The sequence below is a fragment of the Nannobrachium achirus genome (genome assembly GCF_963921795.1).
Source record: "Nannobrachium achirus genome assembly, chromosome: 23".
Taxonomy (NCBI): domain Eukaryota; kingdom Metazoa; phylum Chordata; class Actinopteri; order Myctophiformes; family Myctophidae; genus Nannobrachium; species Nannobrachium achirus.
Window position 1 is genome coordinate 3,142,635 of NC_137830.1, and position 27,610 is coordinate 3,170,244.

The following is a 27,610-nucleotide window of genomic DNA, read 5'->3' on the forward strand; positions in this document are numbered from 1 at the left end:
TTCGGGATTTAATATTGATCAGCGGGGCAACTCTTTGCAAGAAGCGAATTCGTTGATTGACTTTATTGATTACCTTGGTGGTCATTTTTTCACTGGATAGGTTAGCCTCCATGCAACCCAGTAGCAGATGTGGTTTTTTCTTTCTATCGTTTAACACAATGCTGTCCATCCTGCAACTGTATAGGGCGCTCTACAGACGGACAGCGGTTGCCGCCGGGGCTCCCGCTTGGATCTGCGAGGACCGCGCCGCGGTGATACACTGACGGTGGGACTACACCAAGCCGTTTCGCGCGCGTCAGTGCGTATGCGTGCGTATGCGGGGCGCGCGCGCGTATGTGCGTTTTGGATAGATCCAATGTATATCAATTCAGCAGGCTACACCAGGCGTACGGATAGCGCGAACCACGGATACGCATTCCCTAAAAATAGGATCGGTTCTATTTTTTAAGCACGCCTATGCGTTTTGTACACAGACTATCTGGTCTTCCTCACATATACTCCCTCCTTGGTGTAGCCTGGAGCGTTTACGCATACGCGAGCCTCTTCACGGACAGTACGCGCGTATGTGCACATTTTTTGGTGTAGTCCCACCGTAAGCCGCTTTCACACCGGGAAATTACGCACGCCGTAAAAACGGACAGGAACGCAATTCTGTGCGTCAGCCGTGCGCCACCCGTGCGTCTCCCCTGCGCCTCGGCTCTGCGAGTAGGTGTGTCTATTGGGCGCACCAGGCGGTGCTGTATGCAGATTATTCCACGTTGGTTGTTTGGTTGTTGGTTGTTTGGTACTGTATCCTATATTTCATTATGGATCCCATGAAGAGGCATCTTTTGATCATTGAATAAAAAAAGCATGGAGCATGCATTGACAATCAACTAGCAGTTTATGGTATTGGCTGGTGATGTATGGTACAAGCTCACAACGTGTGAGCTTGAAGATCGGCTATTTCCACTATGAATGTTTTTATTAAGTATAAACATTTCAGTAATTTCTTTATTTATGTGTCATATCTGCCATGTGCAGCTTCAAAGCCTACAAGCCAAACAGAAATGTAATTGTCAACGACAAAAACACAATTAAATCTTTAATCACAATCATTTGAGTGAAAATGTATCGTCATGTAAAATGTCATAATCGTGACAGCCCAAGGTGGAGCTAATCGTTTAACTCTGGGGGAGTATACGTAACCAAATGGACCCATTGGGTACAACTCGAGACAGAACGGGTCAGACAATAACAGAAATATGTTGCAAGGTTGTTTTTTATTTTATTTTCTGTGAGCACTTTGATAGGAACAATAATTTGTGCTCTTTCAATTCTACATTTTATTTTCAACATCTTTGCCACAAAATAAATCAATGAACATGTTTTAGCCTACTTAAGTAAAAGTATCAATACTGCAATGTAGAAATAGTCTGTTACAAGTAGCCTAAGTCTTCTCTTTGAGATCCGTCATATTTGTATCCCATAACCGCACCTACACGCAGAGCAGCACTGATTTCATTGGTTTCAAGAGCTCACTCACGCTCAAGATTTGAATAAAGCTGCTCGAGTTGAGCTTTATTCAAATTCAATGCGTCCCTCCAGCCGCTCTGATGCGTGCGCTCAGCGTGCTGATCGCGTGCGCTCAGCGTGAAATCAGCGTGCGCTCAACGTGAAATCGACGCGAAATTGACGCATCGCGCAAGACAGAGCGTTTCGTGCGATACGCCCGCCTCCATTGAAGATGAATGGGATGCGTGCGTTCACACACGCAGCTCCTGCGTGGTGTGAAAGGGCTATGGTGTAGTCCCACCGTAAAGCCCCTTTCACACCACGCAGGAGCTGCGTGTGTGAACGCACGCATCCCATTCATCTTCAATGGAGGCGGGCGTATCGCACGAAACGCTCTGTCTTGCGCGATGCGTCAATTTCGCGTCGATTTCACGTTGAGCGCACGCTGATTTCACGCTGAGCGCACGCGATCAGCACGCTGAGCGCACGCATCAGAGCGGCTGGAGGGACGCATTGAATTTGAATAAAGCTCAACTCGAGCAGCTTTATTCAAATCTTGTGCGTGAGTGAGCTCTTGAAACCAATGAAATCAGTGCTGCTCTGCGTGTAGGTGCGGTTATGGGATACAAATATGACGGATCTCAAAGAGAAGACTTACTTGTAACAGACTATTTCTACATTGCAGTATTGATACTTTTACTTAAGTAGGCTAAAACATGTTCATTGATTTATTTTGTGGCAAAGATGTTGAAAATAAAATGTAGAATTGAAAGAGCACAAATTATTGTTCCTATCAAAGTGCTCACAGAAAATAAAATAAAAAACAACCTTGCAACATATTTCTGTTATTGTCTGACCCGTTCTGTCTCGAGTTGTACCCAATGGGTCCATTTGGTTACGTATACTCTCCCAGAGTTAAACGATTAGCTCCACCTTGGGCTGTCACGATTATGACATTTTACATGATGATACATTTTCACTCAAATGATTGTGATTAAAGATTTAATTGTGTTTTTGTCGTTGACAATTACATTTCTGTTTGGCTTGTAGGCTTTGAAGCTGCACATGGCAGATATGACACATAAATAAAGAAATTACTGAAATGTTTATACTTAATAAAAACATTCATAGTGGAAATAGCCGATCTTCAAGCTCACACGTTGTGAGCTTGTACCATACATCACCAGCCAATACCATAAACTGCTAGTTGATTGTCAATGCATGCTCCATGCTTTTTTTATTCAATGATCAAAAGATGCCTCTTCATGGGATCCATAATGAAATATAGGATACAGTACCAAACAACCATTATAGCCAACGTGGAATAATCTGCATACAGCACCGCCTGGTGCGCCCAATAGACACACCTACTCGCAGAGCCGAGGCGCAGGGGAGACGCACGGGTGGCGCACGGCTGACGCACGGCTCACGCACAGAATTGCGTTCCTGTCCGTTTTTACGGCGTGCGTAATTTCCCGGTGTGAAAGCGGCGTAAGGGGATTCCAGACGGTACGCGGTCACCGCCTGCTAGTAATTCATTTTCAATGAGAGGCGGGTGGCTATTTCGTCCGCGCAGCGAAGTTTAGAGGCGGCGAGGCGAGCGGGCGCAGTCCCGTGAAAATCCCCGCGAGCGTGCTCGTTTGTGCATGCGTACGCGGGCGGTGAGAGATGGATTGTGTTCATCTTTGTGAAATACCGCGCAGCGTTTACTCAAAGAGCGAGTGTGTTTGTGTATCACCGCGCCGCGTTCCTCGCAGATCCAAGCGGGAGCCCCGGCGGCAACCGCTGTCCGTCTGTAGAGCGCCTTACACACTCGCTCTTTGAGTAAACGCTGCGCGGTATTTCACAAAGATGAACACAATCCATCTCTCACCGCCCGCGTACGCATGCACAAACGAGCACGCTCGCGGGGATTTTCACGGGACTGCGCCCGCTCGCCTCGCCGCCTCTAAACTTCGCTGCGCGGACGAAATAGCCGCCCGCCTCTCATTGAAAATGAATTACTAGCAGGCGGTGACCGCGTACCGTCTGGAATCCCCTTAACTGTTTTTATTATAGTTTGACACTTGCTTTGGCAATGTAAACGTATGTTTTCTCATGCCAATGAAGCTCCTTTGAATTGAATTTTAAATGAATTAGTTACAATTGTAAAAAAAAAATTTAAAGCAGTTGGGATGACTGTTGTTCTTGGGTGTTTCCTTGTAGTTGTCATGAAACTGTAGCTTTCTTATGCAAATGTCTAATAAAGTCTTCAATCAATCAAACCACTGAGTTAGATGGCATTTCCACCAACATGGCAACCCCAAGGTGGCCACGGAGCGTGCTTGTTTTTCCAACGGGTCTGAGGCCCTAAGCTAGATGCAGAATAGACTTTCAAGACCCACATTTAGAGTGAACATATTTAACTCTAATCTTTGCTTCTGAGGGGTCCCTGGAAGTGGAACAACATAGTCTATTTTGAGATGGGGGTCCGCGGCCAAATACATATCATTTTGGGGGTCCTTGACATGATGACAAAGTTTGAGAACCATGATATAGGCTAGCAACATCATTCTTTTCAGAAAACTGTAATAAGACATTAGTAGAATCGGCCTCAATGTCAATTAAGGACCCCCAAAATGATATGCATTTGTCCCGCGGACCCCTATCTCAAAATATGTTGTTCCAGGGAGGGACCCCAGAAGCAAAGATTTGAGGTAAAAATGTCCACTCTAAATGTGGGTCTACTCCAGGGGACTTCAACAGGGGGTCCGGGACCCCTAGGGCGTCCTCAGAGTTAAAGGGGGTCCTCCAAATCTTTGTGTGATAGGAAAAAAAAAATCCCCTTTTTTATGTTGACCACTTGAACCCTAGCATCCATATTCTGAGAACTTTAGCCAAAAATAGCAGATCTACAAGCTCACAACGCCTCGAGGCGTTGTGAGCTTGTAGATCTGCTATTTTCGGCTAAGAGGTTTGGAGTAGAGGAGAAAAAGAGCAGACTAAGTACAGAGTGAAAGGTCAAGTTTATTAAGTATTGACGGTTCAACTGGTTAAATATCTGAAAACACAAATTGACATGAATCAAAAATACATTGATGATGATTGTGCTGTCAAACAATGAAACTATATGGAATCTATGAACAGGTTGTCTCTCTCAACTTAAGCCCGTATCAGAGTGTACGGTGGAGAGCTATCCACCGGTGGAGAGCTTTCCACCTCAAGTCAGAAAATAAGTGCAGGACAACATAGTTACTCAGGGTGGAGTCCTGTACACCGTGACTGACTGGTCTAGATCGACCAATCAGTGAACGAGGTGTAGAGCCTGTCTGTCTGATAGTAAAAACAGAGAGATGTGTGAGAGGACGACCTAGATAGATGTTGGGACTTGCGGTGTAAGCTCTCCACCGCGAGGAATGACGTAACGTTGTAGTTTCATGACTCAAAAAGACTCGAAAAGACTACACCGCGGTGTAAAGCCTTCCACCGCCCAGGCGACTATGATGTCGGCTTAAGGGGTCCCTGCTTCATCTCTCTCTCAGCTAAGGGGTCCCTGCTTCATCTCTCTGTCAGCTAAGGGGTCCCTGCTTCATCTCTCTCTCAACTAAGGGGTCCCTGCTTCATCTCTCTCAACTAAGGGGTGTAAGGGGTCCCTGGTTCATCTCTCTCTCAGCTAAGGGGTCCCTGCTTCATCTCTCTATCAGCTAAGGGGTCCCTGCTTCATCTCTCTCTCAACTAAGGGGTCCCTGCTTCATCTCTCTCTCAGCTAAGGGGTCCCTGCTTCATCTCTCTCTCAACTAAGGGGTCCCTGCTTCATCTCTCTCTCTCAACTAAGGGGTCCCTGCTTCATCTCTCTCTCTCAACTAAGGGGTCCCTGCTTCATCTCTCTCTCAACTAAGGGGTCCCTGCTTCATCTCTCTCTCAACTAAGGGGTCCTTGGCCTAAACACGTTGAAGACCCCTGGTCTATCTCTATTCTGCATCCAGCTTAAGGCCCCAGACCCGTTGGGAAAAGCCCTCCCAGGACTCCCACCCTGCCTCTACATCCTGGTATCTGGTCTTGGTTCCATCCTGGTAAGTGAAGAGAAAATCCCCGTATTTAGGAAGTTAAAAAGCTCCTCTGCGGAGGCTCTGATGCGCTTTGAGTTTCATCTGCACCGTCTGGGACTCGAACTCACCCCGAAACACTGAGAAATGAAGCACAACAACACGAACAAACACACTCCATTACACTCTCACACACACAACACTGGCTCTGGTACTACAACATGGCGCCTCGGCCGTTTCTCCTGCACTTGTTATCATTTAGCTGCTAGCTGGATGCTAATGCTAAGCCTATTCACCTGCACTTGTATCATTCATTTGTAGCTGCTGGATGCTAATGCTAACCCTTTGCTTTCTGGAAGCTGATGCTATTGCCTTGATTCCCCCCAGTCCTTGTATCATTTAGCATTCGCTTGGATGCTAATGCTAATCTTTTCCCTTGCACTTGTCTTTGTATCATTTAGTAGCAGCTGCTGGATGCTAATGCTAACCCTTTTCCCCCTGCACTTGTATAATTTAGCATTAGCTGGATGCTAATGCTAGCGGCTAGGCTACAAAGCTAGCCAAGAACACAGCAGAACATTGTCAGTATATTATATAGTTAATTGTCTCAAATGCTCTCTTATAGTTTGTCAAAGTCAAAGACCTCCCGACAGTGATGTGTGTTGTCTACGTGTGTTTTAGTTGTGGACCCCCATGCAGCCTCCATTATTTGGAAATGTATTATCTTATGGTGCCAGGGACCACCACCCCATAATGCTTGTATTTGGCAAGATTTCTCCTCCTAAATAGCAGATGCATGTAAACAAGCTTGTGAGCTTGATTGATTGAGTGAGTGAGTGATTGATTGATTGATTGAAGACTTCATTAGAAGTTTGCAATTGGAAAAAAGTACAGTTTCATGACAGCACAAATCACTGGCACAAGGTCAGCTAAAAGGAGATCCTAGTTAGTAAGCTCTAAGGCAGGGGTCGGCAACCCAAAATGTTGAAAGAGCCATATTGGACCAAAAAAAAACAAAACAAATCTGTCTGGAGCCGCAAAAAATTATAAAAGCCTTATATATCGTCGTTGTCGGGTGGAAACTTGTATGTCCAAAACTTCGTTTATGAACAAAAATAGTGAAAACAGCCGATCTACAATCACACAACGCCTCGCACCGCGAGGCGTTGTGTGCTTGTAGATCTGCTGTTTTCACTACTTTAGTGCATCAGTCTTGTATGATGAAGCAGAGCTTTACTTTGCGAAAAAAAAAAAAAAAAAAACATACAAATTTGAAACTTGGAGATACAAGGTTTCTACCCGACAGTGACGATAAAAAAATTGTTAAAACAAAAAATACACTTTTTCCCCCCAATCTTTTTCCATTTTAATTTTTGAAAAAGCTCCAGGGAGCCACTAGGGTGGCGCTAAAGAGCCGCATGCGGCTCTAGAGCCGCGGGTTGCTGACCCCCGCTCTAAGGCTTATTTACACAGGAACCACTTTATGTATCTCATATAACACTGAATGACAGACGGACAGAACACAGTACTATGCATAGGGTATTGTCAGTAACAATTAAGGGGAAAAAAATAAAAATCAGTAATATAAATCAGTAATCAGTAATAAAAATAAAACGGGAAAATAAATAATAGTAATACATTGAAGAAGCAGATATTTACAAAGGAAAAGGGAGGTAGGTATGGGGTTAGTTTATTATGAGTTTCAAATACCAGCCTTTTGTTTGTTAGGTGACTTTTGAACCATATATTCTTCTGTTTTTCGAATAATAGAAAAATACAGTAGTGTTGAAGCTAAAGTCAAGTATCCATGGGTCTTCAACGTTTTCAGGCCAAGGACCCCTTAGTTGAGAGAGAGATGAAGCAACCTCAACCTGTTCATAGATTCCATCTTTTGACAGCACAATCATCAGTTGTATTTTGGATTCTTGAACCGTCAATACTTAATAAACTTGACCTTGCACTCTGCACTTAGTCTGCTCTTTCCCCCCTCTACACCAAACCTCTTTGCCAAAAATAGCCGATCTACAAGCTCACAAGTCACAACGCCTCGCGCTGCGAGGCGTTGTGAGCTTGTAGATCTGCTATTTTTGGCTAAAGTTCTCCGAATAAGGATACTAGGGTTCAAGTGGTTAATATGAAAAAGGAGAAAAAAAAGTTTCTATCACACAGAGATTTGGAGGATCCCCTGTAGTAACTCTGAGGACCCCCTGGGGGTCCCGGACCCCCTGTTTAAGACCCCTGATTTAAACTGTTCATCATGTTGGGGACCCTCAGTCCCTCAACACCCCTAAAGGTAACAGGACAAGTGGGCCCCTCCATTTAGGGATGGAACGATATAAGCGTTATATTATCGTGATATAAAAACACTCAACGATAATCGTATCGCGGAGCTTAAAATGTCAGTGAAATTATCCTCCGTCATGCACTGGGATCAATTCACCTTTTATTTGCTGAGCTGCATATCCGGTACCATTTAAAAAAACACTATAATTTAATAAAACGGACCTGGAAATAACATAGCCTATAGTTTTTTTTGTTTTTTTTTTCACTATACCAAATCACTTTGCCAATCTAGAAGCTCACACGATAATGGATGTTGGGAATATTTTGATTATTGCGACATGAAATGTTCACATGGTCCCACCACTGTAGAAATGGTCATAAGTTGTGTATACATGATTTGATCACATTTGACAATTAAGGTCTAATAATATTTCTACAATTGCGACATACTGTATTGCTACAAAGCCTGTATATATTTTGGGGCATAAACAATAAGTTGAAGGATCATTTTTAAGTCTGGTAATGATGGACTGTCCATGTTCACATCATGTATACTTTACATCAGGGGTCTTCAACGTTTTCTGGCCAAGGACCCCTTAGTTGAGAGAGAGATGAAGCAGGGACTCACACAACCTGTTCATAGATTCCATATAGTTTCATTGTTTGACAGCACAATCATCAGTGTATTTTGGATTCATGTCAGTTTGTGTTTTCAGATATTTAACCACTTGAGCCGTCATTACCTAAAAAAACGTGACCTTTCACTCTGTACTTAGTCTGCTCTTTTCCCCCTCTACACCAAATGCCTTGCACTGCGAGGCATTCTGAGCTTGTAGATCTGCTATTTTTTGGCTAAAGTTCTCTGAATATGGACACTAGGGTTCAAGTGGTTAATATAAGAAAGAAGATAAAAAAAGTTTCTATCACACAAAGATTTGGAGGACCCCCTGTAGTAACTCTGAGGACCCCCTGGGGGTCCCGTACCCCCTGTTGAAGACCCCTGCTTTACATAACTTTAGATCAGGGGTGAGCATCAGCAACCTTTTTGAAATGAAGTGTAATGTTCTTATAATATTTTCTAGATAGTCATGTGTGCCGTGTCAACATACATCATTTTGATCGTATATAATAATCCACCTATCTCCCCAACTCCCTCCCCAGTCAGAGTTCAGAGTTTTAATGAATGTAGGATTATGTGCAGGATGTGATTTGCTGTAAATTAGGGGACTTCGTTTAATTGACCACGTTTAGAAAAATATTTTAAAATAAAAAAAATCCTCTGATAAGTAGATTTATGACCTTTTAACCTCATAATTAAAAGCTCCGATAGTCAGAGTTATTTTTATTCAGAGGATGCATTCTGAGAGATACAGAGAAGAGCCACAGTTTTCATACAGGAATTAAAGGTGATACACCATGCATTTAAAAAGTATTTATGTCATATTGTTTATGTCCCAAAAACGTTTTTCAAAAGGTTTGAGGCTAAATTACCACTCCTGAATAGAGAGCCTCTCATTTTTGAATGGCTCTCAGAGCATTTTCAGCTGCAGTACCACCCCCCCAAAATCTTTTTGAAAAAAAAGAAATCTTCAAAAACGGCCGTTTATGGCGTCACAAACGGCAGCAAATCTGGACAGCCTGTTTTGAGAACCCGTGGGATGCTTTTAACCTCCACCTTCCCAAAACCAGAGAAAGACACAACGGTCTGAAATGGGACTTTGTGAGGATAGAAGGTGCTAGTGGGACCCCCCAAAAAACGTTTTAAAATAGGAAAAGTGAATTTTCATGGTCTATCATACCTTTAAGTCACTCCCCTCAAAGGGGAGAAAGTGAGACATCAAAGAAAAGGGTCCTGTGTATCTTTCTGTACCAGGCACCTGGGTAGCACAAGGGTGCAATAATATGATCCCATCTTTGATGAACACAGTTCAGGTTTAAGGTCAAACTGACACAGTTTCAGGTTTACGCTGTTGGAAACTCAAATAATATAATGAGCTAACTTTAATGACAAGACAAATGTAAATACTTTAAACATACAAATGTTTAAAATAGAAGCACAGTATAAAACATTCCTTTCATCCTCTCTCTCACACTTCTGCCAGTGTGCCTGTGCCCTGTGCCCTAAGGTTGCCTCCCCTGCTTTAGATCAAGGTGCCTCACTCACTCTTCCTTAGTTTTCTTCCAGTTTTGCAGTGATAATACATCACATAAATATATGTGTATACAGACATTATTGTGTAAAAGTACATTTTCTTGAAACGTTCATATATTCTAGATACATTGCACATTCAGTGAATTATTCAATTTTTTTGTCCATATTTCAAAATATTACAATATTACAGGAGACCATTTCAAAACAAGGATTTATAATAGAGAAATGTCAACCTTCTGAAGTCAGAGTTGCTTGAAGTCCAGTGGGAAGTTTCTGAAGTCAACTATGATTTGGGGTGCTATAAGGCATCTGCAATGCTTTTTCACACTATATTCTAATTTTTCGAGATGGATCTGTATACATCACATCAATACATCTAGCAAGCTCTACAAGCTCTACAAGCTCGCAGCGCGGCACTCGGGCTTGTAGATCTGCTATTTTTTTTTTTCAACTACACAACAAGTGTGTAGTTGTAATGTCTCCACAACTCCTCCAGGATATCAATCATTTCAAACAGAACTGACTGTGGACTCCAGACTTCAGGTGAAGATGAACTCTCTAGACTGCACCAGGAACACCTCTGATCAACAGGAGGAACCCAAAGACATTCCAGACATCTGTAAGTTTATACTTTGATAGTTTGTCTGTTCATTTGTGCTGTAACTTTGGCGTAGGTTAGATTCGTATCGGTTACATTTAGTCTCTAATATCTCACAAGTTCTCTAGCTCAGGGGTCCTCAACGTTTTCAGCCCAAGGACCCATTAGTTGAGAGAGATGAAGCAGGGACCCCTTAATTGAGAGAGAGAGAGAGAGAGAGAGAGATGAAGCAGGGACCCCTTAGCAGAGAGAGGGATGAAGCAGGGACCCCTTAGCTGAGAGAGAGATGAAGCAGGGACCCCTTAGCTGGGAGAGAGATGAAGCAGGGACACCTTAGTTGAGAGACAGATGAAGCAGGGACCCCTTAGCAGAGAGAGATGAAGCAGGGACCCCTTAGCAGAGAGATTTTCATTGATTTCATAGATAGATTCATAGACTTGTTTGACAACACTGTCATATATGTTGGATTCGTGTTGATGTGTATTTTCATTACATTTAACCATTTAAATCGTCGCTGTTTTGTAAACCTGACCTTTCACATTTACTTGGTCTGCTCTTTTTCCCCCTCTACACCAAACCTCCTTGCTAAAAATAGCCGATCTGCTGCGTGGCGTTGTGAGCTTGTAGATCAGCTATTTTCGGCTAAAGTTAGCAGAATATGGATGTTAGGGTTCAAATGGTTAATATGAAAAAGGAGGAAAACAAAGTTTCTTTCACACAAAGATTTGGAGGACCCCCTGTAGTAACTCTGGGGACCCCCTGTTGAAGACCCCTGATGTAAATCTTCTCAACTGTCTTCCCTTTGTCTTCTGTTTCCAATCCAGCGTCGTCGCATCCTCCTCCTGGCGTCCCTGTCCTACCAGCAGTAAATGAACAACGCAGCTCGGCTAAACCCAAACGCCACAGCTGTGACCAGTGTGGAAAAGGCTTCACTGGGAAGACCAACCTTCAAATACACCAGAGAATTCACACTGGAGAGAAACCCTACGGATGTGATCAGTGTGGAACGCGTTTCGCTGCAAAGACCAAGCTTAAAAGACACCAGAGAATTCACACTGGAGAGAAACCCTACGGTTGTGAGCAGTGCGGGACACATTTCGCTCACATGTCCAGCCTCAAGACGCACCAGAAGATTCACAGCGGAGAAAGACCGTACCAGTGCGACCAGTGCGGGAGCGAGTTCAAGAAGAACGGCGAGTTGGCACAGCACCAGAGAATTCACACTGGCGAGAAACCGTTTGGATGTGATCTGTGTGGGAAACGCTTCCCCTGCGCAAAAAACCTTCGAGTACACCAGAGAACCCACACGGGGGAAAAACCCTACGGATGTGACCAGTGTGGGAAGTCCTTCAGTCGGTCGGGCATTTTAAACGACCACAAGCTAACGCACACGGGATTCAAACCCTGCCCCTGCAGTCGCTGCGGAAAGAGTTTTACCACCTCCAGAAGCCTACAGCGTCACGAGCGCACGCACATGCAGGAGAAACCCTACCAGTGTGAACAGTGTGACAAGAGTTACAGCAGGAGGGATAACCTCAAAACACACCAGAACACCCACATAAACACCTGATACTACACATCAATATCAGAAAAGTAGAATATTTTGTAAAAGTATAATATTCTTGAAACTTTCATATATTTCTTGAAACTTCCCTATATTCTAGAAACATTGCACATTCAGTGAATTATTCCAAACTTTTTTTTTTTTTTTTTTTTTTATGTTGAATTTGTATGGCGTACAGCTCATGAATATCAAAAGTCCATATTTCAAAATATTACAATATTACAGGAGACCATTTCAAATCAAGGATTTATAATAGAGAAACGTCGACCTTCTCAGAGTTGCTTGAAGTCCAGTGGGAGGTTTCAACAGCCAGTTATGATTTTGGTGCTTTGCCATCTGCTGTGAGAGATGCCATATAGGCTGATTGCAAGGGCTGAGATTTCTGTCTTTGTCTTAGTTGTTTGCCCTTGTGTCTGGTAAGAGGTCAGTAAACTGATGGACAGACCACACCCTGCCTTTACCCTCATAATGTGGATATTTTACCTTTTTGTAAGGTCAATGGGTGTGAGGATGCTTTTTTCATTCTCTTTTCTCTTTTGCCTTTTGCACTCTCTTTCTTTCCTACGTCATTATTATCACTATCTTTTTAGATTGGCCATTTGTGTTGTTTTTGCTGTTTTTTATTAATAATAAGATTAACAACTTGCATTTATATAGCGCCTTTCATAAACCCAAGGCACTTTACAAAAACTATACAAACAACTAAACAAAAACTAAGTGCCATAAGCCTGAGTGAACAGGTGTCTCTTCAATGCAGCCTTAAAAGAGTCCAGTGTTGGAGCATGGCGAATGTCCAGTGGTAGAGAGTTCCACAGGGTAACTGCCACACTGAAGGCTCTGTCGCCTAAGGTTCGCTTCTTTGCATTGGGGACAGAGAGGAGGTCCAAGTCTGCAGACCGCAGAGTCCGTGACAGAGTAGGTTTATCACGGAGGAGGTCTAAGAGGTACTGTGGAGGTATTGTTTGCTGTTACTGTATACAGTACATACAGTACCACTGCATTGTCTGAAGGAAGCCAAACAAAAATAGGTTTTACTCTTTATGTACCTAAAAAGACGTAACAATAAAGTACAACCTTGTCAGATTACCCCCGAAACCATGTCCAAATATGGAGTCATACATCGTGCACCCGGCCTGGTGCAGATATGTAGTGAGCAACCATTTAGTTGTTTAATACAACTGATAAACTGTTAACCGTAGCACTCTGCAACCCTCAATGACCACACTGCCCTACTAAGGCAGAGTACAGTACAGTACGTAGTTAGAGTACAGTAACCCTAACCCGAACTACGTACAAGAATTTCACAAAAAATGTGGGTTTAAAAGTGTTACAGCTGATCAGCCAAATGAGATAAAGGCATAAAAGTGATATTACACTTATTGTATATCTTAGAGCAAAACCATTTCTAGTTGTTTAATGCAACTGATAAACTGTTAACCAAAGCACTCGGCTACCCATAATGACCATACTGTACATGAAAGATTGATCGCATTTTTAGGTTTTTGCTCCATCTAACTATGTTATCTTTTTACTTGATTCATATTTCTATGCATTTGATGTATTGATGTTGATGTATTGATGTATTATCTTGCTTATTGTAAATCGCTCTGGATTAAGAGTGTCTGCTAAATGCCTAAACTGTAAACTGTTAACATAAACTGAAATGTATACAGTATGAGGCTTTTTCATTATCATTTTTTAAAGCAAACATTGTTATTTATTAGGACCTACTTGATGTCCCTTTGTTATGTTCACTGACTGACATACATGTGAATGTAAAAGCTCTAGACCAGGGGTCTTCAACAGGGGGTCCGGCACCCCCAGGGCCTCCTCAGGGTTACTACAGGGGGTCCTCCAGATCTTTGTGTGATTAGAAACTTTTTTTCTCCATATTCTGAAAACTTTAGCCAAAAATAGCAGATCTACAAGCTCACAACGCCTTGCAGCGCTTGTAGATCGGCTATTTTTGAGAGCTTTGGTGTATAGGGGAAAAAGAGCAGACTAAGTACAGAGTGAAAGGTCAAGTTTATTAAGTATTGACGGTTCAAGTGGTTAAATTTCTAAAAACACAAATTGGCTTGAATCTAAAATACACTGATGATTGTGCTGTCAAACAATGAAACTATATGGAATCTGTGAACAGGTTGTGGGGTCCCTGCTTCATCTCTCTTTTAGCTGACGACCCCTGGTCTAGACCAATCACTGACCAATGAGCCATCATTTCACCATTCAATTCAAAGGAGTTTATTGGCATCTCTCACATATGTTTACATTGCCATAGCAAGGGTCAAAATATGATAAAACAGCTGAAAACGGGGAGCATACTGTATATATAGTCAGGGTACAGCATTGTTTTAACTGAGCTGATGTCAATTTGTGTCGTTGTGTATATACACGGTATAATGCTTTTTGAAAAATGTTAGCGGATATGCAGCTCTGCAAATCAAACAGTGCTAGAGCTCTGGGCTGTCACAATTATTACATAATCGTCTAATCGTGATTATTTGACATTATCACAATTATTTTGTCATAATCGTGAATGTTGAAAAACGTCCGAAATAGTGGAAATAGCAGATCTACAAGCTCACAACGCGTCGCATCGCGGCGCGTTGTGAGCTTGTAGATCGGCTATTTCCACTATCAAAGTTATTTTTTAAGTACTAAGTTGTCAAATATGTCAGTAATTTCTTTGTATATTTAGGTTATGTGTCATATCTACCATGTGCAACTTCAAAGCCTACGAGCCAAACAGAAATGTAATTGTCAACGACCAAAACACAATTAAATCGTTAATCGCAATTATTTGAGGGAAAATTAATCGTCATGTAAAATGTCATAATCGCGACAGCCCTAGCTAGAGCTCTGGTCTGACCACCTTCCAAGCTCTCCTGATAAACCTTATGTTCAGTTTTAAGTGTAGATTAATGTGTTAATTAATGTTGATCAATCCCAGGTACAGCTCAGTGAGATACTCATCTCACATGTAGAAACATTGAGTGTCTTTTACAGATGTTTGTATTTTTTTATGAGGGCTCTTTAGAATTGTAATACTGTACATTTATATTGTATTTCTTTAAAGGACAAATTTGTTTTGTTTTTACAACAAGAGAAGGTGGTGTTAAAATGTTTTCATTTACTGCTTTCTATATTTTTAGAGACTTTAATGATTTTGTTTTCAGTGGGTGGGGGCATGCGTACAAGTGGTTAAATATGTATTTTTAGACAAAATAAGCCCATTCCCAAGATGCACCACAATCTTTCATGGGCAGATGTGACTTATGGGGGATAGTAGTGTTACTGTAAACAGTAATAAAGAAATCACCGGCTTATTGTGTCTAAAAAGACATATTTAGCCACTTGTATGCATGTCACCCTCTGAAATCAAAATCCCTAAACGTGCTAAAACGACAGAACAAAGTAAATGAAAACATTTGAACACTCACCTTTTCTTTTCTCTAATTACGATCTTAAAATATCGTCACTGTCCAGTGTCCAGCAGGAACCTCATATCTCCAAGTTGTCCTTTTGTAAATTGTGTGTATGTGTTCCATTGTCTTCGGCTGTAATAAAGTTTGATCGATACATTCGATTTTATTTCTCTCCTGTGTTCTCACAAACAGGATGAAGTGTGTGAGCTGACTGTGCCTGTGGTCTTCAGAGCGCCGCGAAGAGACGTTACGTTACGCACCATGAGCGCAGAGGAGACGTCAGAGGTTTCAGAACTGGATGCCGTCAACTCTGTTACGCTGACTCAGGATGCAGATGTCAACTCTGTTACTCTGACTCAGGATGCAGATGTCAACTCTGTTATTATAGGGGTGAGCGATATGGTGATAAAGGTCGTTGAGACGATACGATAGCTCCACGATATGCCTTTTCAGAGATATCGTAAATATTGTGATACAATGAGGGAGCCTTATAAGAAAATCCTGTTGAATTGTTGATAGAAAGATTCATTGCAGAATTCAATTTAAACCTGCATTTTGGTCTAAATCAGTAGTTCTCAAACTTAAAAATGTCGAGGTCTCCCCTTAACTCTTTGTACACTGACTTAATGTCTTTGCTAAATTGTTACTATATCGATGTTAAATCATTAAATCGAATCGTATCGTATTGCCATGAATGAACCAATATCGTATTGTCAACCATGTGTTGTGATGCGTATCGTATTGCTGTTAAAATATGTCGTTACACACCTACAGTCTGTTACTCTCACCCAGGATACAGACGTCACCGTCAACTCCCTCACCCTCACCCAAGACACGGATGGCAGCATCATACTGCACTGCCCTGCCAATGGTGGGTTAGCACCCAATGCACACGCTCGCATGCACGCACGCACGCAAAGGGCTGTCACATTTATGACATTTTACACAACGATTTAATTGTCACTCAGATAATTGCGATTTAATTGTGTTTTTGTCATTGACAATTGCGTTTCTGTTTGGCTTTTAGGCTTTGAAGTTGCACATGGCAGATATGACACATGACCTAAATATACAAATAAATTAAACGACTGACATATTTGATGACTTTATACTTAAAAAAGAACATTGATTGACTGAGGATCTACAGGGCACGTATCGATATTTCGATGTGCCGTTGTTTCGAAGCCTAAACCTTAACTCTAACCCTAAACCTAACTGGAGTTTAGGCGTACTAGCATTTCGAAACAACGGAACATCAAAATATCGAGATTTTGCAGGTCTACAAGCCGATGTGTTGTGAGCTTGTAGATCTGCTATTTCCACAATTTTTTTTTAAATGTTTGAAAGTACATGAACATTTCTCCTTTGTGTGTAGATGATGACTCAGAGCCTCTGGACAAGAAGTTGCGTCTCAGCACAGATCAGGACGACTCCCCACACTTCACTGTGGTCACTCTACCAGGTGAGAGAGACACGCACACACACACACACACACACACACACACACACACACACACACACACACACACACACACACACACACACACACACACACACACACACACACACACACACACACACACACACAGACAACACAAGACGGAGAAGGGGGGAGACATGAATATAAAAGAGGTGTGTTTGTCTTTCACTGTTTCTTTCTATCTCATGGTTTCTCTCTCTCTCTCTCTCCCTCTCCCCCTCTCTCTCTCTCTCTCTCCTCCCTCTCACTCTCTATGTCTCTCTCTCTCAGAGAACGATGAGAGCTATGAGGTCACCATGACGGCCACGGCAGACAGTGACATCACAGAAGAGGGCGTGGCCCAGATCCAGGTGCTCTTTTAACCCATTAAGACCTGGAACCACTTTAACCATATGTTATGCTTTAATAGTTAAACAGATTTAGATCTGCTATTTTTGAAAAACCTAATTTTTCTATCATCAATCATCATGCTCAAACCTTTTCACCTCAAGGACCCCTGGAATTATATCTATTTGGTTGCCGACCCCCGTCTCAAAATATTATGTATCAGACAGGGACCCTAAAAAGAAGCAAAAAATTGAATTGAAAAAAATATATATATAATAATAATACGCACATCGGGCGTGCACGCGAAGTGAACGTCCTCCATAGTAAATCCATTGAGAGGCCCAAAAAGAGACTTCATTTATTTTTATACAAAGGATGGTCTGCATACTGTACACTATAGACTCGGGCTGGGCGCAGCCATGTTTCTCTTCTGGACCCACACTGTCATGTGACTAGATGACGTAATGATAACGTAATGATAATCCAAAAAAACAAAAACAACCCCCTTCCGGCCCTTCAAAATAATAGCGACGGCCTACGGAGGAAACGGCGCGGCACCAAGGCACCAAGCAAACCTTCAGATTAAAAGGCAGTAGATGTGTTAATATCAAAGCCGTCACAACTTGACCGTGTCTGTCTGTCTGTGTGGGTTTTATCTTTTTTGTTGATTGACTCTCACGCTCTGACATCACTGGGATGTCAGGGGAACCAAATCCCTTGTATGCCCATACATGGATATCCCTGTGATGCCAGGGTAACCAAATAGCTTGTATGCCCATATATGGAGATCCCTGATGTCATCAATATTAACTCAAACTCTGCCCTCAAAATACCCCTTTGTACCCCTTCTCTGCCATGCCCGTAGAACCCGTAAATGTAATAAAAATTAATTAAAACATTTTTTTTATCAAAGCCGAACTAAAATAGGCCGGAACTAATGCTCCATGATCGGTTTCTACACGGACACATTATTGAGCGGACAACTTAACATTGGAGTCCCTGAACCGGAAGCGGATGTCCGTCCTCTATTTTGGCCCGTTAGCTTTCTGTCTGAGCTCCGTGGCTTACAGATGGAGAACTTATTGATCAATTGAAAAAGTTTCAACGGATTTGAGAAGCTGATGGAATACGCGAACACACGATGCATAGCAGTGTCCGATCACGCACGATGGGAACTGGACGAGCGCCCACGTTAACAGGTAGGAGAAGCCGGCAGTGAAAGACATAGAGAAATTAACGGGCTTTACGGCCGTAAACTACGAATGAGTTAAGCCCATATCTGTGAATATCTATGGCTACCAGGGATCTTCATATATGGGTAACTGGTCCCATATACATCACTGGCCCTTAGGTGTCTCACTGGTACTGTACTGTACTGTACTGTACTGTACTGTACTGTACTGTACTGTACTATACTGTACTGTACTGTACTGTACTGTACTGTACTGTACTGTACTGTACTGTACTGTACTGTAGAGGTCTTCACGGGTCCAAAAAAGCAAACCGAAATCGAAAAGTACCGTCAAATTTCGTCCCATTTCCGACCCGTTCCGAAATAATAATCAAATTACAAAACCAAACCCGAGTGGCCCCGTAACGGTCTCGTCCGATTCCGTCCCGTTCCGACTTTCTTTCTTTTTTTACAGACCGAAACCCGAGACATGTTGTCCCGAAATCCTTTTATTTCCGAGGTTCCGAGAGACCCGACGATTAAATCATTATTAAAATCCCCTTTCATGTACCGAGATCCCTCACTCACGGCAGCTGTGCGGCGTGCGCTGTTAACTGATTGACAGGCAGAAGAAGGCTGCCAACTTGTGCCAAGGAATCTAATATTAACATCGAAAACAAATGCCAGGGATAAAGGAATACTTTTAGGCTATTTTCTATCAACAGAGGTAAGTCATTTTCGGTTTGTTTGTCATGGTTTAACTTGTAGGCGAGTGCTTTCTCATCAGCCTGACGGGCGACAGCAGGAGTAGCTGCTACGCATCACGCATGCATTACGCACGCACCAAGCTCTTTTTCCCCCACTGTAAATCTGATCTTAGACCAGCATTATCATCTCACAGTTACAGAGCCATTCTTCATGTTGCTGCCTCGCGGCTAATAACAGACCTGAATCTGATCCTAGGTCAGCCTAAACACAGCACAGCACACACGTTAAACACAACTCCAGTTAGTTCCGTATCCTGATCATAGCGCAGCAGCGCACGCCTGCGCACACACACACATTAATTGATTGCTTGCTTTATAGTTTGCATAAAAAGCAGAAAGTACACACACGTCACACACACAGTACGGGTCATATCGGGTCTTCTCGGGTTATACACATGATGATTACGGTCCCGTGTTCCGAAGTGTTCCGAGGGAAATGCGACCGTTTCCAACCCGGCTCCGAGTGATTATGATAAAACACTGACCGAACCCGGTGCGGGTCTCTTGGGTCCTCGGGTAATTTCGGGGTCGGGGCCCCCGTGAAGACCTGTACTGTACTGTACTGTACTGTACTGTACTGTACTGTACTGTACTGTACTCTGATGCATTAATTAATGTACCACTATTAATGTGCCTCCAGATCTTGCAGGAGGAGGATGAAGGCTCTCTGTCTCCCCCCGCTGGTCAGACAGATGAAGTGTCTCCTGTCAGTCAGGCCTGGTTCACCACTAAAGAGGACAAAGATACTCTGACTAATAAAGGTACACGCACACTCATTTGCATGCACACACACACACACACACACACACACACACACACACACACACACACACACACACACATACACACACACACTTATTTTGTATGCATGCTTTGTATGCTTTTTTCCGGGTGTTTCGCACGGGACGTGATTGTTTTGTTTCAACGCGGACTAGCGCAACCAAAGTGAAGCAACAGAAGCAACTAGAATAGAAGAAATAGCTTGGGCTTTGAACACAGCATTATAGAGTTCTCAAACGCTTCCCAAACCCGACCCGACTCAACGTTTTCGGGCCTAAAATGTATGCTAATATGTCTTAAAGGCCTTAAAGGAGTAGTTCACCCCCAAAATGACCTTTTTTCTATTGATTAGTCACGCCATGGAGAGTGGAGTTCAATAATATTTTTAGTTTTTTGATAACAATAAATGTGGGATAACAATAAATGTACCCCCATTCGTTCCGGATGGGGACCAGTTTCGAAACGTGTCCCCATCCGCAATCAATGGGGGTACATTTACTCAAATACATTTTTTGTCTTAGGAATGTGACAAAAACCAAAAAATATTATTGAACTCTACTCTCCATGGCATGAGTAATCAATAGAAAAAAAGCAATTTAGGGGGTGAACTACTCCTTTAATTTTCAGGCCTGTTGAGAACTCTAATGTAATTGTCCATGTAGAGACAATCTTGTGCCACTTATTGCTGCATTCCAGAGACTGTGAGGTGCAGCACCTGGTATCACAGAGATCCAACAACCATTGTCTTGTTGAGAGCTCCGCCTCTCTTACCTCTGTAGAAATAGCATGGAAACGTCAGCCATTCTTTCTAGCACCAATAAGTAAGGATGACGTCTGTTAACGTCAGTATGCAGAGATGAAATCCAGACAGGCTGATAAACCACCGACAAGAAGCTTAGGTGCAGAGGTCATAATGTAAACATGTTTGTGTTCGGGTCATAAGTGGAAGCAGGGTTATATTATATTATATTATATTACATTGTATTGTATTGTATTGTATTGTATTGTATAGGGCTGTCACAATTATTACATAATCGTCTAATCGTGATTATTTGACATTATCGCAATTATTTTGTCATAATCGTCATATTCGTGAATGTTGAAAAATGTCCGAAATAGCGACGCGTTGTGAGCTTGTAGATCGGCTATTTCCACTATCAAAGTTATTTTTTAAGTAATAAGTTGTCAAATATGTCAGTAATTTCTTTGTATATTTAGGTTATGTGTCATATCTACCATGTACAACTTCAAAGCCTAAAAGCCAAACAGAAATGTAATTATCAACGACAAAAACACAATTAAATCGTTAATCGCCAATTATTTGAGTGACAATTAATCGTCATGTAAAATGTCATATCGTGACAGCTCTAGTATTGTATTGTTATATTATATTATATTATTTCAGGTCATAAGTGGAAGCAGGGCATGTGGTCCAAAGAAGAGATCGACCTTCTGATGAGCAACATAGAGAGATATGTGAAGGTAAATGTCTCTCTACCTCTCTCTCTCTCTCTCTCTCTCTCTCTCTCTCTCTCTCTCTCTCTCTCTACCAGATCAATCAGCTCAGAGAGCGTCTATTTAACCAATGAGCTGGCTGTGTTTTTTTTCTACAACGTCTTTCTTTCTTTTTTAATATTTTTTTATTGTATTACATGTTTTCCATTTTCCCTAAGCATTGTTAAACATAAATGAAAAGGTTATCGTATCACGTATTAGGATGGTAATATGAGTCACCAGAAAAGAATAATGGGTGTTTTTAATGAATCTATCATGGTTAAAATGAAGTTTGAAGTTACAATGGGTGTGTATGGGGAGAGGCCCTGAGCCTGGAGGGCCTGATAACATTAACAAATATCTAAATATTGAATCAAGCTGTTCAGGGTCTGATTAGATGATAAAATGACCAAAGTTTAGTGCTTTTTCCACCACTGCTTATTAGTAATACAAACGTGTTCGTGTGTGTATGTCTGCGTCTGTGCTTGTGGGTGCGTCTGTGTGCATGTGTGTGCGTGCGTGTGTGTGTGTGTGTGTGTGTGTGTGTGTGTGTGTGTGTGTGTGTGTGTGTGCGTGTGCGTGTGCGTGTGTGTGTGTGTGTGTGTGTGTGTGTGTGTGTGTGTGCGCGCGTTCGTGTGTGTGTGTGTGTGTGTGTGTGTGCGTGCATGCGTGCGTGTGTTAGGGGCGGGGCATGGAGGACCCCTCAGAGATCATCTTTGAGATGTCCAAGGAGGAGAGGAAGGATTTCTACCGCAGTGTGGCCTGGGGTTTGAACCGCCCGCTGTTCGCCGTGTACCGACGGGTGCTGCGCATGTACGACAACCGCAACCACGTGGGCAAGTACGTATACACACAACATAACCCATCTGTTAGCTAATATCTTAACATATCTTAACCCATTTAGAACGGGTACACATTATTGTGTATTATTATTTTATGCTTTAACTATTGAAAAATAGCAAATATACAAGCTCACAGCGCGGCACCGAGTGCCGCGCTGCGAGCTTGTAGATCTGCTATTTTTGAAAAATCGTGAACATTTTGAATTTTGGCCTGATTCTATAAGTGTTTTTTGAATCCTTCTAAGGTTTTTTGAAAAAGCTATGTTTCTATGTCAGCAATCTGGCTAGCCATCGTCAAAGAAAAGGTCCTTTTCACTTAAATGGAGCTCAGTTAGTCTGTTCTTGAGAGACTACTATGTCAGTGGTTCTCAAACCTTTTCATGTGAAGGACCCCCAAAATGATATGTATTTGGCCACGGACCCCCATCTCAAAATATTTAGTTCCAGGGACCCCCCAGAAGCTAAATTTGAGTTACAAACGTTCGCTTTAAAAATACACATGTTCAAGAATTTGCACACATTTTCACAACTTTTTCAAAAAATAGCAGATCTACAAGCTCGCAGCGCGGCACCGAGTGCTGCACTGCGAGCTTGTAGATCTGCAATTTTTGATGCTATTTTTCAATAGTTAAATCATTCTAGGCCTAAATGGGTTAATATTTTATGCTTTAAATATTAAAAATAGCAGATATTCAAGCTCGCAGCTTGTTGATCTGCTATTTTTGAAAAGTCGTGATTTTTATTGTGCAAATCTTTGAACATACATATTTTTTAAAGCGAACATTTGCAACTCAACTATTTTGCATCTGGTGATGGAGCTTGATAATGAGCACCTTATCGAATCCTGCTGTTTGATCCAGGCTTTGATCGAGCCCACTGTTGAGCCTTTACTAATAGTGTGTGGAAAGATGTGAGACGACAAATTCTGAACAGAACTGCTATCTTTTTTTATTGGCCAGTTGAGACTGAGTGACTGTGAGTTTGTGACTGACCACCATCTATGAATAAATCAAGATGACAAAAGTTTCAAATATTTTGCCTTTCATTAAAACAATCATTCATTAGTGTGCAATAAGTGTTACATTGCTTCATATTATGAATGGTACTGTAATCATTTCTTGATCGCCTCTTGTCTTGATTGACGCTATGCTCGATAAAAAGCTTGATAAGCCCAACGTTTATTGATACCAGGTCTCAATACATTTGTTATGGAGTTTGTAACGTGCTCAGGTTTGGAGCCCCATACCTAGTGGGCAGAGACCTTACCAGTGAGAGAACCACTGTCCCAATGTACTTAATGTCAGGAATTCAAATCCAGACTGGCGCCTCTCTGTTGTGCTCAATGTGGCGTCTAATAAAACTAAAAAATGAATAATTGTCTTTGTTTTCGTGCAGATACACGCCCGAGGAGATAGAGAAACTAAAAGCGTGAGTATGCTAACGTTATACTATGCTACATGTTATACAGTATATATTATGCTGTATACAGGGTATAGAGCATCGCAGTGCGGTGTCGGAAGTAAACAACCCATTCATTTTCACCATAGCGTTTTTCATTATCAGCCACAAAGTCGTAGCAATTCAATGTACACTTACCACTAGGCTGGTGGTTGTAAAATGGTTCTATATGCTCCTGTAGAACCCCCGAGTATGTATGCAATCACTCTAGTTTTAGTAAAAACACGTTTTAATCAAGATCGCACGGAGAAGAACTGCATTTCCCATACTGCTAAACATGTACATCCGGTGAAATTGACGTCTGTGATTGGTCTAGCTTCTTCTTCTTTCATGTATCTTGCGGTTACCGCGGAAGTAGCTACTGCCCCCTGTCTTCCCGGCGGATTATTGCACGTCAGCAGAACTCCATGAGCGATCGTCTTTCTTTTACAAATATGATGATCCACTATGTTAAGGATGACGATAAGAGCGTCCACAGAGATGACAATCACTACATTTCAGGCCGTATGCTGGCCTGGATAACTAAACTGAGCGTGATTTAAGGGCTTTATTTCAGGAAACAACAACAACATTTGCTATGCATTCTGGGAGTGTAGTTTCCGCAATTTTAAAAATAATGATGTACACAGTCTTGTACCCTGCCCTTTTTTTCAGCTTTCTAATTAATCTTTGCATTCAAAAAAATGTGAATATTGACACGATCCCTCTCCAGCCGAGGTGGCTTTGTCCAAGGCTTAAAAACGTTTAAATAAATACTTTATGAAATGTCTATGGAAGAAATGAATGCGGAAAACGCTTCCGACACCAGAGTGAGGACGGGGTGGGGCTTCAACTGTGATGCTCTATAAAGCTTTTTGGAATAAATAGCAGCAGTCATTTGTAGTCGTTTTTTCTCAAAAACATTTTAGGTAGTATGAAAAAAAAGGCTCAGATTTAAAACGTGTTTAAAGGTATCAGCTCTGTTCCATACTGTATGTACAGTAGGTCTGGATGTCACTCCATGGTTTGTAGTCCTTAGGGTGGTTGTGTTTGTAGTCCTTAAGTGCGACAGGGAGTTTATTCCACAGTTTGCCCTCCTGGCCACCAAACTATGGAATAAACTCCCTGTCGCACTTAGAACTACAGACTCACTCCCTAGTTTCCATTAAAACTACAGACTCACTCCCTAGCTTCCATTAGAACTACAGACTCACTCCCTAGTTTCCATTAAAACTACAGACTCACTCCCTAGCTTCCATTAGAACTACAGACTCACTCCCTAGCTTCCATTAAAACTACAGACTCACTCCCTAGCTTCCATTAGAACTACAGACTCACTCCCTAGCTTCCATTAGAACTACAGACTCACTCCCTAGCTTCCATTAGAACTACAGACTCACTCCCTAGCTTCCATTAGAACTACAGACTCACTCCCTAGCTTCCATTAGAACTACAGACTCACTCCCTAGCTTCCATTAGAACTACAGACTCACTCCCTAGCTTCCATTTGAACTACAGACTCACTCCCTAGCTTCCATTAGAACTACAGACTCACTCCCTAGCTTCCATTAAAACTACAGACTCACTCCCTAGCTTCCATTAGAACTACAGACTCACTCCCTAGCTTCCGCCGTGGACTGAAGACTCACCTCTTCAGACTCCACCTAAACCCATAGCACTACTGTAACACTCCCTCAATGACCACACATGAAGCTAGATAGCATTTATTTCAGGTTTTAGAAGTTTTACTAATTAGGTGCGTGGTCTACCTATGTTACTGTTTTTCTAGATTGATATTCCTTTGCATTTATTATATTGTTATATTGTTGTTAAATGTACTGACATATTATCTTGCTTATTATAGTGATGTGTATTACCTGCTTATTGTAAGTCGCTTTGGATTAAAAGCGTCTGCTAAATGCCTAAACTGTAAACTGGTTGTGTGTGTGTGTGTGTGTGTGTGTGTGTGTGTGTGTGTGTGTGTGTGTGTGTCTGTGTGTCTGTGTGTGTGCGTGTGCGTGTGTGTGTGTGTGTGTGTGTGTGTGTGCAGCCTCAGACAGAAGTACGGTAACGACTGGGCGACCATCGGAGCGGCTCTGGGTCGCAGTGCGTCTTCTGTCAAAGACCGATGTAGACTGATGAAGGACACCTGTAACACTGGTACACACACGCACACATATGCACGCACGCGAACATACACACACACACACACACACACACACACACACTTCAGGGAAGGACTAGTGTAGAAAGATCCGGGAGAACTAAAAGTCATTTCGTGTTTGGTTGTGTGTGGGTGTCACACTACGAAAATAGCCGATCTTCAAGCACTCATATACTCTAGTAAATAAAACTACAAAGATGCAATTGGAAATTGCGAGTGTGGTTGCATATTTATTGTCTGGGTAGTATTGTCCTGTGAAGCTCGACCAATACTCGAGCAATGGTATTGTCGTTGTTGGGACTTGTCTTGTCTGGCCTGCATGGTACTGTATGTGGGTCCGCACTCTTTGTGTAATAAGGCTGAGAGTGCTCTTGGCACAAGCATTTCATTGTATCTGTACCTGTATGAATAAGTGTGACAATAAACCTGAACCTGAACCTGAACTCCCCCATTGAAATGCTAGCCGATTTGACCTTATTCAAGGTAAAAACCCATTCACAAATAAAGTTCCCCGGAACTACAGTATGTCTTCGGGCAGCCACACTAATAAAATAAATTACCTAAAATCTGTATCTCTCTCCTTCTCTGTCTATCTATCTCTCTCTCTCTCTCTCTCTCTCTCTCTCTCTCCAGGTAAGTGGAGTGAGGAGGAAGAGCGCCACCTAGCGGAGGTGGTGTACCAGATGGCGGGCGTCTCTCCGGGCGTGGCGGTGACCGGGGGCGTGTCCTGGGCGTCGGTGGCGGAGCGCGTCCGCACGCGCTCAGAGAAGCAGTGTCGCTCCAAGTGGTTAAACTACCTGAACTGGAAACACAGCGGAGGAACAGACTGGACCAAGGATGATGACATCAACCTAGTACGCAGGTTAGTTTAAACCTAAACCTAACCCTGTCCCAGGCACGTACACACATAGACGTTAAAGGGGGCTTGAGCCTCTGACTTTTTATCCGTCTGTAAAAAGTGTCTTCTCCAGACCACGAATTGTGTATGACTGTGTGTGCGTACGTGTGTGTACGTGTGTGTGCGTACTGTGTGTGCGTACGTGCGTTCAGGATAGCAGAGCTGGAGGTGTCGGAGGAGAACGAGCTGAAGTGGGAGGAGCTAGCGGGGGGGTGGAGCTCCGTGCGCTCTCCTCAGTGGCTGAGGTCCAAGTGGTGGAGCATCAAGAGACAAGTAGCTAATCACAAGGACATCCCCTTCCCAGGTACATGCCCACTTTGTGTGTCTGTAGCCCAGGGGTCCTCTACGTTTTCAGCCCAAGAACCCCTTAGTTGAGAGAGAGATGAAGCAGGGACCCCTTAGCAGAGAGAGAGATGAAGCAGGGACCCCTTAGTTGAGAGAGAGATGAAGCAGGGACCCCTTAGTTGAGAGTGAGATGAAGCAGGGACCCCTTAGTTGAGAAAGAGATGAAGCAGGGACCCCTTAGTTGAGAGAGAGATGAAGCAGGGACCCCTTAGTTGAGAGAGAGATGAAGCAGGGACCCCTTAGTTGAGAGAGAGATGAAGCAGGGACCCCTTAGTTGAGAGAGAGATGAAGCAGGGACCCCTTAGTTGAGAGAGAGATGAAGCAGGGACCCCTTAGTTGAGAGAGAGATGAAGCAGGGACC

The 27,610-nt window shown here is 42.7% G+C and overlaps 2 protein-coding genes across 4 annotated transcripts in view; both read left to right on the forward strand.

Moving 5' to 3' along the window:
* LOC308309076 (uncharacterized protein) overlaps positions 1-27,610 on the forward strand; it is a 244,490-nt gene that overhangs the window by 108,966 nt on the left and 107,914 nt on the right. The window lies entirely within an intron of this gene.
* Positions 5,517-27,610, forward strand: part of dmtf1 (cyclin D binding myb-like transcription factor 1) — a 32,014-nt gene continuing 9,920 nt past the window's right edge. Inside the window, exons 1-12 of one of the 3 annotated variants that reach the window (XM_080754092.1) lie at positions 5,517-5,546; positions 15,737-15,934; positions 16,319-16,415; positions 16,920-17,006; positions 17,295-17,374; positions 19,930-20,050; positions 21,475-21,551; positions 22,246-22,403; positions 23,801-23,833; positions 25,893-26,002; positions 26,640-26,868; positions 27,057-27,208. In XM_080754092.1, coding sequence (XP_080610218.1) covers positions 15,806-15,934; positions 16,319-16,415; positions 16,920-17,006; positions 17,295-17,374; positions 19,930-20,050; positions 21,475-21,551; positions 22,246-22,403; positions 23,801-23,833; positions 25,893-26,002; positions 26,640-26,868; positions 27,057-27,208 — 1,273 coding nt within the window. In that variant the 5' untranslated portion in view covers positions 5,517-5,546; positions 15,737-15,805. Of the gene's footprint in view, positions 5,547-10,564; positions 10,574-15,736; positions 15,935-16,318; positions 16,416-16,919; positions 17,007-17,294; positions 17,375-19,929; positions 20,051-21,474; positions 21,552-22,245; positions 22,404-23,800; positions 23,834-25,892; positions 26,003-26,639; positions 26,869-27,056; positions 27,209-27,610 lie in introns of those variants that run through there. The other 2 variants (XM_080754094.1, XM_080754093.1) reach the window with 2 other exon arrangements.